Source organism: Andrena cerasifolii, chromosome 15, assembly GCF_050908995.1.
Source record: "Andrena cerasifolii isolate SP2316 chromosome 15, iyAndCera1_principal, whole genome shotgun sequence".
NCBI classification, from domain to species: domain Eukaryota; kingdom Metazoa; phylum Arthropoda; class Insecta; order Hymenoptera; family Andrenidae; genus Andrena; species Andrena cerasifolii.
The window spans coordinates 9,840,242-9,859,603 of NC_135132.1; the positions used below are offsets into that span (position 1 = coordinate 9,840,242).

Sequence of the window (19,362 nt, forward strand, 5' to 3'; positions counted from 1 at the left end):
TTCTTCAACCTGTTTTTTCTTTTTATTCAGGGGAAACTTCATTTCTTCTTCTCGTCATTAAATTGTTACACTCTTTTTGATAGTTTCACTCCTCCCTTCCACTTCTCTGTGTCATTTCTTCTTCCCACAAAGAGTTACACTTATTTCTTCCTCTAATCATCTAAAAAAGCTTCCCTTCCTAATTTCATCTCTTTTAATTTCGTTCCTCCTTGCTGCACAGTCTCAACTCCACCCCCTCAACTTTTCATTGACTAAGTAATACAACGTCGAAGCTGTCCCAATCTGAAATCCCATTTCCTCGCCCATCAAACAGGAATCACATTTTCTTCTTCTCAAATTCAAGACATCTCCGAAGCTCGGTTCACTGTTGCCTCCTCCAGAGTGCCATTCAAGGCGGTCTTCCCCCTTTCTTCGTTACCATTCCCTCCGTTTATTGCTTGTTTATTGCGTTCCCGGAGGTTTGCCCGGAGCAAACAGGTCGGTGCCGATGAAAGTCGGGTTAATTTATATTCCGGATCAGCAACAAGTGTTCCTGATTGCCTTTAACTTCCGTGTAATTGCCCGATTCGAGGAAGTCGGGGGGAGGCTGAAAAACGGAGGGACCGCGGCACACCCTACGGCGCGCCGCTGCATTTTACTTTCATGAAGAATAATCACCCGGCGTCCCTCGCGAAAAGCAATATCAAGCCCTCCCGAGTGATCTCTGCACGTTTCCTCGTTACAAAGAGAAGGGGACAGGAGAGGGAATTACGTTCCACCACGGTTGCAAAAAGTCCCTCATCACCCGCAAACGTTTCTTCTATTTGCCCTGGAAGAATTATTCCGCCAGCGCGGTGGGAATTTTTCTTCGTTTCAATGCGCCCCTAACTCCACCCTCCCGAGCATTAAATAAACGAATAAGGTCAACACCGCGAAGAGTCGCACCTTCTGCAGCGGCCAGCATTTATTCCTCGGCTCCTTCCGCGCAATTAATTTTATTCAGGCCACAAAGTGTCTCTGCGACTTTAAATAAGCCTCTCTGATAGGCGAAGCTGTTCGATTTACTTATCATTAGGGTATAAATACTCTTCCAAACAATTCTCCCTTGAGTCGACCCTCCGTGGCATTTAAACCGAACGGGGGAGTTCGATATAGCCACCCCTCGAGTCGGTTCACAGGAGGGAAGGTTTGCAAAGCGAATTACATATCGAGGAAAATAAACGGCCCAGGGTTTCCCCGCTGACAGAGCGTCGTGCTTCGTTCTCCTTCCCCCGAGAGAGAAAGGTTGCAAGCGGATTCAACGTTGCGGCTCAAAGAAAACTTATTTTCTCTCCGGTCTGCGTTTTCATATTTGCATGCTTAAGAAATTGAAACGGAGTCTTGCAACTTCTCAGCTTCGCCCCTGCAAAAGTTCTGGCACCTCGTTTGTTGTTTGATGGCCCGGCGAGACACGTGGGCGTGCCGCGCTTAAAGTTGAAGGCGAGTTTGAAGGTAGAAGTTGAAGAGACCGGTTTATTATTTTCGTTTCTGGCACAGGTTTAATCAGATGGGCACAATTGCGCAGCTTCTTAACTTTGCTTCACTGGAGATTTTATAAGAAATTATATTTCTTTGCTTGTACGACTAGGGTGGCTGTTATTTTCAACCTGCGATTTACGTTGCTCTCACCCACTAATACGGTTCCATTTTATAAGAAAATAGTCCCTGAGAAAGATTATTGCAATCGGATAACAGGAAAGGGTGCCGACTAGGCTTTAAAGATTAGAATTCATCGATAGTTTGAATTTGAAGAATTTCTCAAAAATGGTGAGTTCTATTGAAATTTTGTTGAAATAATATCGAAAGAGCATTCAATTTTCTACAATTACTGTATATATAAGTTTTTCGTACTTCCAACCATTTTTTAGATAATAGCGCTTGAATACAGAGAGATTCATTCTTATCAAAGTGTTGTAAAAATTCTCTAATTTCTAATATTCTTCTATTCTTCTATTCTTCCCCTTGAAAATTAGATTCTCGATTTTACAACATTTCCCTTAGTATCTTTATTTGAAGGGTAGGGAAAAACAGGGAATGTCGCAAAACAGCTTTATCGAAAAAATTAAATTTGAACACTTTAGTCCACAAGTGAAGAAATAAGTTTCATTGAATTTATTTGCTTTCTTCGAAACATGAAGCTTATACCCTAATTAGCCAGCAGAGAAAAATAAGCAATAAACTAATAAGTAATAACTAGTGATACTAACTAATAATTGACAATCTAAAACAATGCCATCTATATATCAAATGATACGCAATCTACTTTAACTTTTCGCGTGACCGATCGGCAAAAAATAGTGTCCAACAGTGTACATAGAAGAACATACGTATACACCGGATACTCCACTCACCCTGCCCACCCTGGCCCATCAGTGATCCGTTCGAAGGAATCGATAACTTGACGCTTGTGGACACTGTGCCTGGTACAGTGATTGATTCCCCAGCACGAAATTTTTCACATGGAACACGCTCACCCCCAGCACGTGGCGCAGCTTCGCCATCGTCCCTGGGGAAAAAGCTGAAAAGAAATTTGCATGGCGCGGATTAACGCCGGGCCAGCTGTGGCCATCCACGTTCCTCCATTCTCGCCGTTGCACTCGATTCAGCCTCGTTTCCACTCTGGATGCGACCTGGATGCAAATTCCTCTCTCTCTCTCTGTTACAATACCATCCAAAAAGCAGGGATTCCAAAGTGTCCCAAGACAGATTTAAAGCAGTTTGCATTTCAATCATCCAGCTCATCATCTTAACTCCCTCCCTGACTCTTATCCCCTGCTGCAAATGGATTTATATTGTTCCCTTAATGGAAAGCTTTTCAAATTGGATGCAGAGAGCTTGGGGACAAGGGAAGGTATTGAAGGAGAAACACCCAAAGTTGTTTTAATTAATATCGGAAACTCAAGGGGGCGCGGAAACTTGTATTTAATCAAGTTTACAACTGCAGTTTTTCCAATTTCCAAGAAATAGTAAAACAACTTGGATGATTGGATTTGCAATCGCAAGTGCTCCAGTAAGATTACCAGAAAAAGCTGAATGCGAAAAAATATTTTTTCTCGGGCGATGGGGACTCGAACCCACGATCTTCGGATCCACAGGAAGGTGCCTTAACCGATTCCGCCAAAGTCTTCTTCCATTAGAGCCTGTAAAAAAATTATTCGTCTTGCGACGAATAAACTTAAACTAACTTGTATTTAAATAATTTTTTATTCAGCCCAACTCCGGTTCAGTCCCTATGAACAACTTGTTGCACTGGCACCTCCCAGAGTCACCCAATGAACCAAAGCCACTTCACAAATTCTACCTCAGCCCCTCGCTGGTACCCTCCCGCTAGACTCTCGCAAAGATAACACCAGCAGCTCAAGAAGTGACCCAGATCTGCAAAATTTCGATTCACCTTTAGTCTACGGACCTTGAGCCGAGCGATACTGTTCCACAAGTGTTCTACAACCACTTCTCCAGCCTTCAGCGATCTCAATGCCCCTCGCTAGATCAAAAAGCGATCTTCGCTATCAATTTCTTATAATGTAAACTGCACTTTCAGGCAGGTCTGTTTCAATTTCCTTTCTCAAGCTGGACGTGGCAGACGTGTTCCTGGCTCTGTCTTCTCGGTTCAGAGCCGCCCCACTTTAACGTACCCCGACACATCGATTCGTAAGCACACGCAGGCTTACTTGAACTTGCCCTCCGGGCGTTCGCGGTGCACTTCCGTTCCGACGAGGACAATAACGGGCCGGAGAGAGGCCGACGGAGGCTGTCGACGGTGTTGGCTCGCCACTCGACCCACTTCTCTGCATTGCACTCGATAACGCCGCCGCGATATGTTACCGTCGCTATCCGTCGAGCTCTAGCTATCCTGCGCCGTCTTTTCGCTGGCCTCTTCTTCGTCTTCTGCTTCTCGGCTGTCAAACTCCGCGCGTCATTAGGGTGGCCCTTATTTATACGAGTCCAATTTTTTTTTATATATTTCTTTGCTCTCACTCCCTAACATGGTTCCATTTCTTAAAAAAAATAGTCCCTGAGAAAAGATTATCGCAATCGGACAAACGACTTCTCAAAAATGGTGAGCCCTATCGAAATTTTGTTGAAATAATACTGAAAGTAGGGGAGACCGGGGCTAAAAGTTCCGGGGGTAAGTTGTTCCGACAGCTCTATCTTCAAAATAAAAAGAGCGTTGTACTTTAAATTATTTTTTCCGTGTGAGTTGATCACGCTACTCTGTCGCCCACTTTAATAGCGTCCGCGACAGCGAATTGTGTGGTTGTAAGCAAGGACCTATTAGTCGCGTACCAGATAAGTAAAAATTTTTCTATCATTACTTTTTGGTCTATTTCAATTATTTAACGTCGATATTATAGATTGAATCGTTCTTATGGATCAAATGACATTTAAGAACATGGTGTAATAGTGTTTATCGTTTGAATACATGTATAAGCAGAATAGTCTTTGAAATTGCTACATGTGTCGGTAGGGGCTAGTTGTTACCGTGACTTGGGGCACGTTGTTACCGTAAAAACTTGCCCCGCCGCAAATAGGTCTGTGAAGATAGCACCCCCAAATTCGATTTTTTAAAAAAACTCAACGGCATTCGTTTGTTCATCGTATGCCCATGTTTTCCCATAAAAAAATTTCGTTTGCCCACCCTTCAAAAAAAAATTATGGCAAAAAAAATTTTCATCAGCACCCCCATGAAAACGTTTTAATGATTTATCGGTGGGAAATGATTGTCCTTCGTTTGCCCACGTTTGCCCATAAAAAATTTTTTTTTGCCCACCCTCCAAAAAAAGTTATGAACAAAATAAAAAATTTGTCTTCATCACCCATCATGAATGTATTTCAATTTTTTAATAGAAGGATACGAATGTACCCGACCTGGCCACGTTTGCCCACTCTCAGATTTCATTTGCCCACCCTCCAGAATTTAAATAAAAAATAAAAACCTCGAAAAGAAGGGTACAGGTGAAGCGATCGCGTTAAAGTTCGATTTTTCTGGAAAATATTATCGAAATCGTTCTTTCAACGATGCAGTTCGTTAGTTTAGATGTAAAAGAGATTTGCCCATGCATTAATTTCGTATGCCCACCCTCCAGAATCGAATTATTAATAAAGATAGCCAAGAAGTGCGGTACCCGTTGAAGCGATCGCGTTAAAGTTCGATTTTTCTGGAAAATATTATCGAAATCGTTCTTTCAACGATGCAGTTCATTAGTTTAGATGTAGAAGAGATTTGCCCATGCATTAATTTCGTATGCCCACCCTCCAGAATCGAATTATTAATAAAGATAGCCAAGAAGTGCGTCGTTGGAAAGAATTCGAGACTATCGCAGACATCTGTTTACGTTTCGGCAGTGGCACTCGGCGCTGCTACCCTTTAGGGTATCAACGCTGCGTGTCGTCATCGAACGTGCCGAAACGTAAACACATGTCTGCGATACCCTCGAATTCCTTCCAACGACGCACGAAAGTCAGTCGGTCTACAGAGTTCGGGCGCAACTCTTGCGAGATCGTGCGTTCATTTACGGTTTGTGAAGTAACTGTGAGATTATATTAATTTCCGTTGTGCGATATCATTGCGGTAATTAGTGAAAAATGACTAGAAAACCACTCTGGTGTTATTCTGCACATGCTGCAGATGTGTGAAAAGTGTGAAGTGTTCGATGAGCGATACAAATTGAAGTGTCGTTCGAATAAAGTGAGAAAGAAGTGTGTGCAACATTTCTTGGATAACATGTCACCAAACACCTTCAACCTTTACGGTAAGTACAATTGATTTTGATAATTCATTCGGGAAAAAACGAACGGAAAGGTATTCGGTTCAACGGGTACCGCACTTCTTGGCTATCTTTATTAATAATTCGATTCTGGAGGGTGGGCATACGAAATTAATGGATGGACAAATCTCTTCTACATCTGGACAAACGATATGCATCGTTGAAAGAACGATTTTGATAATATTTTCCAGAAAAATCGAACTTTAACGCGATCGCTTTAACGGGTACCGCACTTCTTGGCTATCTTCATTAATAATTCGATTCTGAAGGGTGGGCATACGAAATTAATGGATGGGCAAATCTCTTCTACATCTAAACTAACGAATTGCACTGTTGAACGAACGATTTTGATAATATTTTCGAGAATAATCGAACTTTAACGCGATCGCTTCATCTATACCCATGTTTTCGCGGTTTTTATTTTTTATTTAAATTCTGGAGGGTGGGCAAATGAAATCTGAGAGTGGGCAAACGTGGCCAGATCGGGTATATTCGTATCCTTCTATTAAAAAATTGAAATGCATTCATGATGGGTGATGAAGACAAATTTTTTATTTTGTTCATAACTTTTTTTTGAAGGGTGGGCATAAAAAAAATTTTTATGGGCAAACGTGGGCAAACGATGGACAAACGAATGCCGTTGAGTTTTTCCAAAAATTCGAATTTGGGGGTGCTATCGTCACAGACCTGCCGCAAATGTATAAATTGTTTCCGCTGTGCTTTAAGATGCGAACATATGAATGAAAGGCGGAAAGGGACACGACTTCGATCGAAGTTATGCGTAAAGATAAATAAAAACTGTCGCTTTTGGTTTTCTTTTAAAGATAATACATTTTTGTTGGTCCGAACCTTCATAAATAACCATTATTAATAAAATTCTGCTTTACTTCATTAGAAAATGAAATATTTCATTAAAAGGCAACTCTTATATCATAGTAACAACTTACCCCAATGCGATAACAACTTGCCCCATATAGGGGTAAGAAGTTCCGCTTCGATCAGCCACAAATAAATTACTTTCTATGGGAAACCTATTACAATATATTAAACACAAGCTTAAAATCAGAAGATATAATAAATTTAACAAGAAATTAGTCAATAGTGAAGAGAATAACTACATTATTTTCCAATCATTTTTATGGTTTATCGAAATCGGAACTTTTAGCCCCGGCCTCCCCTACATTCAATTATATATTGCATTTGTAAGGGAAGCAAGGATAATTTAAACTATACTAGTTTTTGCGAATAATACTTATAAAGATATTTATTCAATTTAAAGTAAGAATATTGGAGATTCAGCTGTTTTAACTTGGCTCCGCGACTGACACCGGTGGCTTTTGGAATAGTTATGCTGTAGGATTGTTGTATTCCGTATTTTTCGTATTACTTTTATTTTATCAAATAACTTTATACAAATAACGGAAACTAAGACGATTACAGATAAATACTAGATTATTGATTCAGAACTAGATTCTCGTGTCCAGACTATTCGGACTGAAGTGCTCAAGTGCTTCTGACTGGAAGAATTGCGTGTAATATATATATATGTATGGTTTTCGGTAAGCTGAAAAGTGGGGGTTGTCCTGAGTTTAAGGGGAGGTTCTGGTCTAGAGCCCCAAAAAATAGGTGATATTTAGGAATTAATTAAAGGAAAACTACTATATATAATTTAATGGGACTTGTTGCATTGTATTACGGATGTCTTATGTTATAGAAATATATTTTTTGTTTTATAATTAATCAGTGCAAACAGCCCTGGGGAGTCGTTAAAGTTAAGGCGTCAAAAAATTGATCCAAATCGGTGGGACCTGTATCTCTAAAAGTTATTATCCGATTCGACTGAAACCTTTTTTATTTTGAAGATTATTCTATTTTCTAGAAGGGGAACTAAAAAAATTACAAAAATTACATTTTTTTAGAAAATAACGACACTTCACGTTTGAAATCACTTTTCCCTGTATTTTTCGTCCTTTCAACGCCTTTAAAAATTATAAATTTTCAACTTTTTGTAATTTTTTTTAGTCCCCCCCCCCCCTAGCCAGAAGTATATTCTTCAAAATAAAAAAAGTTTCAGTCGTATCGGATAATAACTTTTGAAGATACAGGTCCCACCGTTTTGAGAACACTGTTTCGAGAAAAACGCGTTTGAAGTTTTACGTGAGCGCCGGAGTGGACAGTTGTTGCCCATACGTTTGCCGCTACTCAAATGTAAGAGAGGGGATGACGGGATAGGGCAGAATTGCAGGATTTTGGATAGGAGACGCATTGGCTAAGATAACGAAGGGTAGCAGGGATGACGCAGTATTTGCATTTACGCAGCAATTGGGTAATTAGGGTGAATCATATTTACAGAGAAAGTGGGAGGAAAACGATAAGAAAGGGTCAGTACATTACACATTTGCCGAGAAAAATATCTTAATTTTTCGGCGGTTCAAAGTAGAATGACCACTTAACTTTAAAGTGCCCCGTGGCTTGTTTATTTTCCCGAGATACAACAAGCCCTTTAATCCCTCCGCGGACTTTCTCCCCGTCGCCAGGTGAGCTTCTGCAAATTGTAACTCGAGGAGAGATATCCGAATGCGCAGTGTTCGTATTATTTCTCCCCGGCAAACGGGCTACAATCCCACTTCCGCGGAGCTTCGAGGACATCCTCGAGAAGATATCGAAAGACGTCGAACTTCTCCGAGCGTTAGAGATCGTCCCGTGTTCCAGTTCGGCGTGGGTGGTTGCCATTCGAAGAAAGGAAAAGAGAGGCGGGGGATTTCGATCGAGTTCACGTAACGCGAGGACTGATCGCATGGCGGTAACTCGAGCGGCTCTTCCCGTCGGGTTTATTTCTAAATCAGCGATACTAGACACTCGGCTGAGGGATCGAGGGCGACGTCTCTCCTCTTTGCTGCAGGGATGTGCAAATACGATCCTGCGATGATGCGGCGAAATTCCGTTGCGTGGTTTATACAGCAGGGGAAACTTGAGACTGCGAACCTCTCGAACGCTTGTGTTCTTTTAGAAAGCGTTGCGGGGGGTTTTTTAGAAATCGCCACGCGGGACCAGGGAACGCCAGTTTGTAACGCTGCGCCGTGAAATTGAGATTCATGCCGGGCGGAATTCATTAATTCCTGTTTACTCGGGTAATGGATTTTATGGTAATGCCCCCTGTTGTGGCATCGGTGTCCATCGGGACTCATAAATATATATTCTGCTCCGCAGAAGCGAAGCTTGTAACAAACGCGGGGGTAAGTCTCCTACGTGATTCTTTCCCAGGCAAATGTACATATTTTTTATTATTATTATTTATTATTTCGACGGGAGAACCCTTTAGCATACAAAGCTTGAATAATTCAGTACAATGAATATATATAAAATAACGTAACATAAACAGAGAAAATGAAATAAAACGGAAATTATAAAGTAACGAGAGAAACGTAGCAATGTAAAACGAACGATATCGACAAACAACTGAGCGCAAATTAAGGAGATGGTAGTCTCCTAAGTACCAGAGTCCTAAACGAAGCGAAGGTGGTTAAGATAATATCTAATTCAGCAGGGCACTGGTTTAGCTCCTCCATAGCACGATTAATGGGATCGACAGAGTAATAATGATTATTTAAGGGTACTAGGAAGTCGTTCCTGTCTATAACGAAGCATTTCTGGTACAATTAATTACAAAGAAACAAATTGAAACTGAGACTTGTTCTTTGGCACGAAGTTTATTAACATCGTAAGCTTTAAAAAGCCTGTTTGTTTAGTCAAAAATATGCATTATATACGACGCTACAGATGGATCATTAATGAAGCTTTTTTAAAAGAAGCTTCTTTTGTTTTGCAGTGATAACTCAAAAACGAAGGTTCCAATCGATTCAAAACAAATTTGAGCATCTTCGCAAAATGTGTAGTTTCGGACCAGACCTAACAAGGGGAGGACACCATGTGGTAGATACCGATTTTGATGAGCCTTGATACGATGGATCTATGTTGAAAATAAGTAAATAGGTGTTCGAGCGTTTCTGCCAATGGGCCTTAATAATAGAAATATTGACATGGAAATTATTAAAAATTTCATAGTGGCCGTGGGGTTTTAGTGAGTAAAAATCCCATACAACCCTGCCGCCCCCGGGGGATTCCCCTCTGAAGGAGTCGAGGTGCCTTTCGAAGATTTCCCCAAGTTAAAAAAAAACTTTATAAATTTGTTTTATAAATTATTTTTTTTTATAAATTTTTTTTTTAACTTGGGGAAATCTTCAAAAGGCACCCCGCCTCCTTCAGAGGGGAATCCCCCGGGGGTGCCAGGGTAGTGTGGAATTTTTACCGACTAAAACCCCCCGGCCCCTATGAAATTTTTAACAATTTCCATGTAAATATCTCTATTATTAAGGTCTATTCGCAGAAACGCTCGGACACCTATTTACTTATTTTTCACATAGATCCATCCTGCCAAGGCTCGTCAAAATCGGTGTCTACCACATGGTGTCCTCCCCTTGTGAGTTAAAGTTAATGAAAACTCTTATTCTTTATGAAAGGAAACTTTTGACTAAATTTGCGAGCAATAATTCGAAAATTCAGACCCAGTCCGCCGCTGCTCCCAGTTCCCAATGATCCAATCTGAACTTCCTAGTTCTAGTTATTTACTTAGAGTTTAAGCACTCTGTTATAACATCCGCAATTGCTGGCTTCGCGCCTGGAACTATACCGCGAAGCATGCCGATCCGACCAACTCCAGAGTTGCCCTCGTGCATTTCCACATTCGAGCTTCAGACCCAAGTACCCTATTACTAACTGTTACAGCAGCGTTACAAGCTAACTCTGATTACACCTCTTCTGCCCTATTTCGGAGCACAATTAGATCTAAGTGGACTGAATCGCTCCTTGTAATTAATTCGAAAGGAAATACTTGATCTTCGAGGGATTTGACTACACGGAAGAATTTTTTTTCTTTAAAAACTGTTGGTCGTATTAAACTCTTTTGGGATATAAGGAGGCATCTTTGAGCATCAATAAGCGTGTAGCAAAAAACTAAATAACAATAAAATTAATAGGTTCTTTGTAAAAAAATTCCGAAATAACGCGAAGGAAACGCCTCGTCAGACCAGAATACCCCGTTAAGTATGCATCACTTCCAGCTCCACCCGAGTGAAATCCCAGCTACACACATTAGACTAACAAGCACCGGGTCCGACTTGCCCCTTGGCTCATATAACAGTTATCTAATCTCTCATCCCTTATTCAAACTCCCCCGTCGTCGCTGACCAACCCTGCGAAGTTACTGTGCGCCTCGAGAGGTGTTGAGATGCAAGTACACCCAGGCACCCCTGGGCCTGCTTCCTCAGCAGCGTGCAGAGTATTGACACCGCGTGACTAGGGTGCTTGTTTACTCAGAATCCGTGGAGAAGAAGTGCGACTACAACGGCCGCTGGGAGGGGCAGAATGGCACCAGCAGCGAGGACTCTCATCACGGATGGGCGAACTACACGACCTGTCTGACACCAGAGATGCTACGGTTACATGGGAAAGTTTACACCAACCCCATCGAGGGTAACGTAAGTACCGGAGCAAACTTCGCCCGAACTTGTTAATGCTCCCTGCTTATCAGGGAAACGGAGCGACATCTCTTTGCTCTCATCTCTCGGGCACAGTTGAACGTGCGTCGCTCGAGGCAGTTACTCGAGCACTTTTCTGAGCGATTCAAGGGAACGAGACAAATTTCGTGGATCAAGTAACTGCTTCGTAGTTAAGGGGTACAGTGGAGGTTCAGAGTTTCTGATGTATGATTGGAATAGGTGGAGCAGGAAGAAGGATGGTGTAGGTTCAAGTGGAGCAATTATAATTAAGGGGGTAATTGCCTGGGAATTAAAGGTATTCTTAGAAATTTATTAAAAGGAAAGTACTGAATGAATCCTCTTCAAACTTTCAGGAATTTTTAGTGGATATTTCAGCTATATGAATAATTAGTCTTCTAAATTTATTTGAAGCAGATTTTTCAGCTGTGCATAGGGTTGCCAATTTTTTTTCTGGAAAATGTAATACCATGGGCCAAATGTGATAAAAAATATAGTATATTTTGATAAAATATAGTACTTTTTAGAGGAAAGTGGTACAAAATCAAACTGCATTAAAACGACATCTTATTTTCTAAATGTATATTTTTTGTGCATTTTCGTTAGTGATTAGTTTACTTGCACTGAAACTCCAAATTAACATATATAACGAGCTGATTTTTATCGGAGATAGACTGGCTCTGTTTCTCCCTTCCAGTCACTTCGCATTCATTATAGAAAAAATCTTCTCTGTTGAAGTTTAAATTCGCAAACTAAATTTTTTATGTACCCATAGAATAAAAAATAAGTAAAATTGTAGAATTTTATCAGTGTATCAGAAATATAGTATTTTTATGAACTATATCTTTTTCTAACAGTATATACTACATTAGACAAAAATACAGTACAATACTATATATTATATTACAGTTGGCAACCCTAGCTGTACAGGGTGTTGACAATTTTCCGACGAATCAGTTCTTCTGAAATAAAAAAGGGAAATATTTTGGAAACTATATGCGTATGGCTATGGAATTGTTTAAATAACAAAATGCCGAAGCTCTGAAGAAAATGGTGAAATTTTGTTAGGAAATTAAAGTCGCCATTTTGTAAAAATTTATGGTTAGAAATTATTAAAAAAAAAACTGCGACTTCTCCAAAGGTGCATGAAAACGTGGTCCAAATTTCAGATGAATCGGAACGCCAGTTTTTTTAAAAAAAATTCCCAAGTTTTGCTATATTTCAGACGCAAAAATAAGCGAAGCTGGGTGGCTCGCTAAGTTATTATTATTAAAACGTGAGACATTATTCCTCTAATGCAATGTGCCCGAAGCCTCCACGATACTGCCTAAAATTAGAATAATCTACTTATCAGACGCGGATCAGACGCGTCATAAATTCTTATCCCAGGGGAATGTGCAGCGCAGTTTCTTATTATCAGCGCCGACGCTCGCTCGCCTCGGCGGCGTTCGTAATTCATAATTCATACGGCGGGAGGCTGATAACAGTTTCGTCGCGATGAGAAAAAGGAGGTCGAAGTCGGTTGATGGCGAACGGGACGGGGCGATATATATGTAACGCGCAATTATGCTGCTTAAACTTTCGAGTGCCATGGAAGTAGGCCAGATCGATTCGTGCCCGAAGCCGGGAAACGGGAAGAAATTAACTTGTAGAAGAAATCGACGAGGCCTGCTGAACTTTCCCCTTCGGTGCTTTTTTTTTGCACCACTTTCCTGCAGAGAAAGGGGCCTTTTGGGTTAAAAGCTTGATGAATTACCTCGGCTCTTTATTATGCCCTATTTAATTCGTATCCCTTCGCGTCTCTCTATACTCGAATTCGGGTGCAGGTTGCTTGAAAGCCAACCGAGGAGCAAGTACCGCGAAGGTTCACTCGTGTTTGTTTTACTTTCCTCCCTGGCAGATGAAAATGGACATAGCTGAGAGGACTCGCACGCTGGAGTTTGTCGGCCTGAGCATCTCTTTGGTAGCACTGCTCGCCTCGCTCGCCATATTCTGTAGATTTAGGTAAGGAACCCATCGCTTGTTGGAGAGCCATGATTGGTTTCCCCTTTGTAAATTTAACGAACAAATTGGGGTGTAAGTCGACTGAGAAATCCAACGGGGTGTAATAGGCGAGTGGAAGTGGTGGGAGTAAAGTTTCAGTGGGATTGATGTAATTCAGGTCCCTGAGGAACACCAGAACCAGGATACACAAGAACCTCTTTGTAGCCATGGTTGTGCAGGTTCTTATCCGATTAACCGTGTACATAGACATCGAGATCCTGAGAAGGAAGACGTATGGCATTCAGCGGGGAATTGGGAACACTGTGAGTACTTGCAGCTTTCTTAAAGGATACCAAAGGCTCTGCTGGGTCTCTAACGACTCGACTCATTTTTCAATCAGCCGCTGTTTAAAAACTAGCTGTTAAATCGAGTTGTAAAAATTCTGAGATAAAGTTTGAACATTGTAGAACATATGTTCATTGGTGAAAATTACCATTCGCAATGATACCTCGAGGATATTTCACCTCAAAGCCAAATTGTGGGCCATTTGAACGAGAAACTTCCAAACTCTTTCAACAAGCTGAGAGTCTCCTTTAGATGGAACAGAAGCTTAGACTGTCTTCCCTCGAATTAATATTGCAGTACAGAGTCATTTCAATATTCCTAAAAATTCAAAACGCCTAATTCTCCAATTTCGCGAAGCTTAGAAGAAATGCCACTGAAATTAGCTGTCTCTTGGGGACTTTCCCCTCCACTGCACGTACACTCCGAAATTAGCAAATGCTGCTTTCTGTACTGGCAGCTGGAGGAGGTTTTAAAGCCTGGGCTTGGAGACCACTCGACAGAAAAGATGTTTCTTTTGCTTGCAGCCTGTTCTTTGCGAGGCCAGCTATGCCCTCCTCGAGTACGCCAAAACCGCGATGTTCATGTGGATGTTCATAGAGGGTCTGTTCCTCCACAACATGGTCACTGGTGAGTCCCAAATATGTACTAATAGATTGACCGTCACAGTGAGGGGAAGCTTGCGTTGAATTTGAGAGACCTCTGTTAACTCCGATCCATGTCAGAATTTTGTGCATTCACGTGGCGGGGAAGGAAGACAGGGTTGGTTGGGGGAACGAAGGAGAAAAGTTTAGGGGAAGGTAAAAGAAGAAAGCTTGCACCGAAGTTAATTGTATTTCCATGTCGTGCTAAACAGAGATCGTAATCGAATCTAAAAAGGAAACGAAGTTCGGTACAAAGATTAACGCGAAAACTCTGCACTCAGTTTTGAATTTTATAATCCAGTAAAGATCGTAACCAGAGTGAACTGGTTCAGTGACTTTTCATCAATATTCCCTGACAGCACCCTTCGGTGTGTTTTGCATAAACGGTGAAAACGAGGAAAGTCCCGCACAGAATACTATGAAATTATATTATACCCGTGTCAGAAGCCGAGGCAGTCAGCCGCGTGAACGCACGGAACCACTTAACTATGCGAAAATTAAACGTTCCCCATCCCCGAGCAGTCGTCCCAGTTTTGCGCCTTGCTGTGCACCGTTGCGCAACAACGGTTTGATTAAAAATTCCCGGATCTCGCTGCCCCGATTCCACCTCCTCGCGTCCACCCCAAAAGATACACCTCTAAGGTCTCTCGCGCCGCTGAAGATCATTCTTCTCTATTTTCTATTGTCTCCCGATTTGCTCGGCGCAGTGACGGTGTTCCAAGAGACTTCCTACTACCGGATGTACCGCCTCGTCGGCTGGGGATGTCCTGTTCTGATGACGCTGGCCTGGGCCATCATCACGGCATTTTATTATCATCCACGATCGAAGTAAGTGGCCGGATCGGTGGTTGGGTCGAATCCGGAGGAAGCGGATCCCCTCGATTTACGGAAAGTTTATTTAGATTTGAAGTAGAAGATGCTTTTTCGAAGAGTAATTTCCTATTTCTTCACTTCGAAATGTTTAATTTCCTATTTCTTCGGTTCCTTATTTTCTAATTTCCTATTTCTTCACTTCCAAATTTCCAAATTCCTATTTCTTCGAATTCTCATTTTTCTAAGTACCTGTTTCTACATTTCTAAATTTCTATTTTCCTATTTCTTCACTTCCAAATTTCCAATTTCCTGTTTCTTCACTCCCATATTTCTAATTTCCTATTTCTCCACTCACAAATTTCTAATTTCCTATTTCTACAAATCCTCACTTTCCAATTTCCTATTTCTTTACATCCAAGTTTCCTATTCTTTCGAATCCTCATTTTCAAATTTAATATTTCTTCGCTCCCAAATTTCTATTTCCCTATTTCTACGAATCTTCGTTTCCAAATTTCTTATTTCTTCAGATCCAAATTTACAATTTCCTATTTTTTCGAATCCTCATTTTCAAATTTTATATTTCTTCACTCCCAAATTTCTATTTCCCTATTTCTTCGAATCTTCATTTCCAAATTTCTTATTTCTTCACATCCAAATTTCCAATTTCCTGTTTCTTCAAATCCTCATTTTCAAATTTTATATTTCTTCACTCACAAATTTCTATTTCCCTATTTCTTCGGATCCCCGTTTTCTAATTTCCTATTTTTTCGAATCGTCATTTTCTCATTTCCTATTTCTTCACTCACATATTTCTAATTTCCTATTTCTCCACTCCCAAATTTCTAATTTCCTATTTCTCCACTCCCAAATTTCTAATTTCCTATTTCTACAAATCCTCACTTTCCAATTTCCTATTTCTTTACATCCAAGTTTCCTATTCTTTCGAATCCTCATTTCCAAATTTAATATTTCTTCACTCCCAAATTTCTATTTCCCTATTTCTACGAATCTTCGTTTCCAAATTTCTTATTTCTTCAGATCCAAATTTCCAATTCCCTATTTTTTCGAATCCTCATTTTCAAATTTAATATTTCTTCGCTCCCAAATTTCTATTTCCCTATTTCTACGAATCTTCATTTCCAAATTTCTTATTTCTTCCCATCCAAATTTCCAATTTCCTATTTTTTCGAATCCTCATTTTCAAATTTGATATTTCTGTACTCCCAAATTTCTATTTTCCTATTTCTTCGGATCCCCATTTTCTAATTTCCTATTTCTTCGAATCCTCATTTCCTAATTTCCTATTTCTTCGGATCCTCATTATCTAATTTCCTCTTTCCTTAATTCCCAAATTCTAATTTCTCATTCGTCGAGCCGCCATTTCTCAGTTTCCCCAATTTCTCCACCCCATTTCCCAAGCTCCAGTTCCCGTCTCCACCCCTCAGTGTACGGAAGTAAAAGCGCGGAATTCGAAATTTGATATTGGTTTTGTATCATAGAGAGAGCATGTTGCAAGTTCGATTACGGTTTCACAAGCCGCGACGGATGCTAGGTTTTCCAGGTGCTGGTCCGGATACAATCTGTCTTCCTACTTTTGGATTCTCGAGGGACCCAGGTTCGCGGTGATATTGGTAAGGACGCTCCCTCCACGCGAAACTTAGATGCTTCAGAATTTTCTGCTATCGCGGCAATTCTATGTACGTCCACGGGTTTTGATTTACAACAGACAACCTCGGGGACTCTCGCAACCTCCCACGTTCCTTACAACGCGCCTGCTTCCATCAGCACTTTGATATGCAACTGAAACTTCACTCCGAAGTCATCGAATCCTATTTAAAATTATTCCCAATTCTAAAGTAAATTTCTTCCCCCGAGTATCTTTAATCTTAATACACGCCTGTCATTTTAATTTCCTCAAATGCTGAATATTCTGAAAGTTGCAACCCCTGGCAAACTTTGTTCGAAAGGCAGATTTAAAAGTCTGATTTCGTAGAAACAATTCAGCGACGTTGATTTGCCTTTTGTATTAATTATAAATCTCAATCCCTCAGCTCAATTTCCTGTTCCTACTGAACATCGTGAGGGTGCTCGTGGTGAAGCTAAGACAGAGCCACACCAGTGAAATAGAGCAAGTCTTGTAAGTAGATCCGGATGCAACTTCGAAAATCGTCTAGCCACGAAACAGAAAAATGGCCCCAACAATTCCAACCACACTAATAATGTTTGTTTCTGTCTAGAAAAGCGGTGAGAGCAGCTGTAGTGCTTCTACCCTTGCTGGGCATCACCAATGGGCTGTTTATGATAGAAGCTCCCCTGTACAATGTGAGGAAATTCGCAATATGGTCCTACTCGACGCACTTCCTGCAGTCCTTTCAAGGCCTCTTTATCGCCACCCTCTACTGCTTCCTAAATGGCGAGGTGAGTCGTTTAATTCACTCTGATTTCTCACGGTTCAACCCTCAAACTGTAGTCAACAAGTGTTACAGTAATTTTAAAATTACTGTGGCATCTACACACGAAGTACTATTTTTTTTTACGAGGACAGAAGCTTCAAACGATGATTAATATTTCTGTTAAATTGCTGGGTTCTTTTGTGAAATTTATCCCTCGTGTAATTCGTGCAGTTCATGCATATGACACAAGTAATAAGACAGCTCTGCGGATATGAGAATCCCTCCGACCATTTTTGCCATTTGCAATCGCGATCAATGATTAATGCCACGCGACGATTATGCTCGCCTCGATGAATGATTAAATAGCGTCTGATCATGCATTATGCATGGAAAACATTGCACGGGCAAACAATGCGCCCCTGGGAATACGTTGGGTCTCGCAAAGTGGCGGGCGGTACGCAAGGCAGAATGAGAACGTCAACAATCAACCGCATCGATTTCCTATCTAACTGTCAACCGTGATATCTACCGGTCGCGAGAAGGTTTACGGGAAATTTACTTCCGCCTCTTCGGAACACCCGCGTCCACTGTGAATCCCCCTCTGCCAGTATTTAATTTGAGAAACGAACAAAAGTGCTGCCTGGAAACATTCGCAGGGGAGAGATGACGTTCCTTGCAGTATTTACAATTGGAAAGCGAACAGAAGTGTTTCTTGGTAATATTAGTAGAGAAGAAATGAATTTCTCGGCGATATTTATTTTTGAGAAATGAACAAAAGTGTCTCTTGGAAAGATCGGTGGGGGAGAAATGAATTGCTTTGGAATATTTACATTTGGACTTTCTGGGGAGTTGCAGGTTTTTAAACGATTTTACTCACTAATTTTCACCCACTTCCACCTGTCCAGTTGTCTCGAAACAATTTTTTATAAGAAAAGAGTCAAAATTGAAGAGAAAAAATAAATCCAGAAAAGCTAAAAATTGGGAAATAAAAAATGTATATAAAAATTGTATGTTAAACGATTTTACTAAAAATGCACTAAAAAATTATTTTTCTTGTACTACAATTTCAGTGGTGTTTTCCGAATTTTAATAAAATCGTGGCGCGGGATATTTAATAACAGAATACGAATCAATTTAATACAGCACCACGATTTTATTTAAAGTGAAAAACACCGTCGAAATTGTAGTACAAGAAAATAATTATTTAGTTTTTATATTTAATAAAATCGTTTAACATACAATTTGTTTTTATTTATTTTTTTTATTACTGGATACAAATACTGGGAGGGGCTTGATTATAATTAAATGGACCTTTGCGGAGTCACATTTGTGAATATGAAATTAATTCCAACAGCTCGAAAATTCTTCTTCGTGTCGCATAAATTAAATATTATTTATTTGAAATTCAAATTGTGCCGAATGATTACTCACAATAAATTCAAACCGGGAACCCTTAGAGGTCCATATATCTTAAATATTCGCAATAAGCAGCATCCCTTGTTCAAATAAGAAAAGGAGGCATAGTGGGGGAAAGTGGAACGCGGCTTCATTCAGTTCAGTCGTCGTCCGTGATTCGTGGGGAGAGGTCGGTTCGCTCCTCTTGTTCCAAACCTAACCTAAAAGTAGCATTGATTTTCGCGAGGCCTAATCTAGACTTAAACTCGAACTTACAGACTGAAACTAGACTTAAGGGGATTAGGCAATCGTTTTCCGTGAGAGAAACACTTTCTCTTTAATGTATTTGTAAAAAATGAAAGAAAATCCGGATGCATCATTTTACCCAATGCTTATTATTATCATAGAGATTGAATAGAAGTTGGTATGACATATACATGTGCTTTAAAAA

General features: G+C 40.5%; 1 protein-coding gene across 8 annotated transcripts in view; it reads left to right on the forward strand.

Moving 5' to 3' along the window:
- The window catches only part of Pdfr (Pigment-dispersing factor receptor), a 50,888-nt gene that overhangs the window by 25,019 nt on the left and 6,507 nt on the right, over window positions 1-19,362 (forward strand). For all 8 annotated transcript variants that reach the window (XR_013087286.1, XR_013087285.1, XR_013087287.1 and 5 more), the window contains 8 exons: window positions 11,163-11,323; window positions 13,242-13,345; window positions 13,503-13,647; window positions 14,194-14,296; window positions 15,018-15,138; window positions 16,676-16,754; window positions 17,175-17,260; window positions 17,361-17,541. Coding sequence is in view for 4 of the 8 variants with exons in the window: in XM_076828444.1 (XP_076684559.1) it covers window positions 11,163-11,323; window positions 13,242-13,345; window positions 13,503-13,647; window positions 14,194-14,296; window positions 15,018-15,138; window positions 16,676-16,754; window positions 17,175-17,260; window positions 17,361-17,541 (980 nt within the window). In the remaining 4 variants the exon portion in view is untranslated. The remainder of the gene's footprint in view (window positions 1-11,162; window positions 11,324-13,241; window positions 13,346-13,502; window positions 13,648-14,193; window positions 14,297-15,017; window positions 15,139-16,675; window positions 16,755-17,174; window positions 17,261-17,360; window positions 17,542-19,362) is intronic.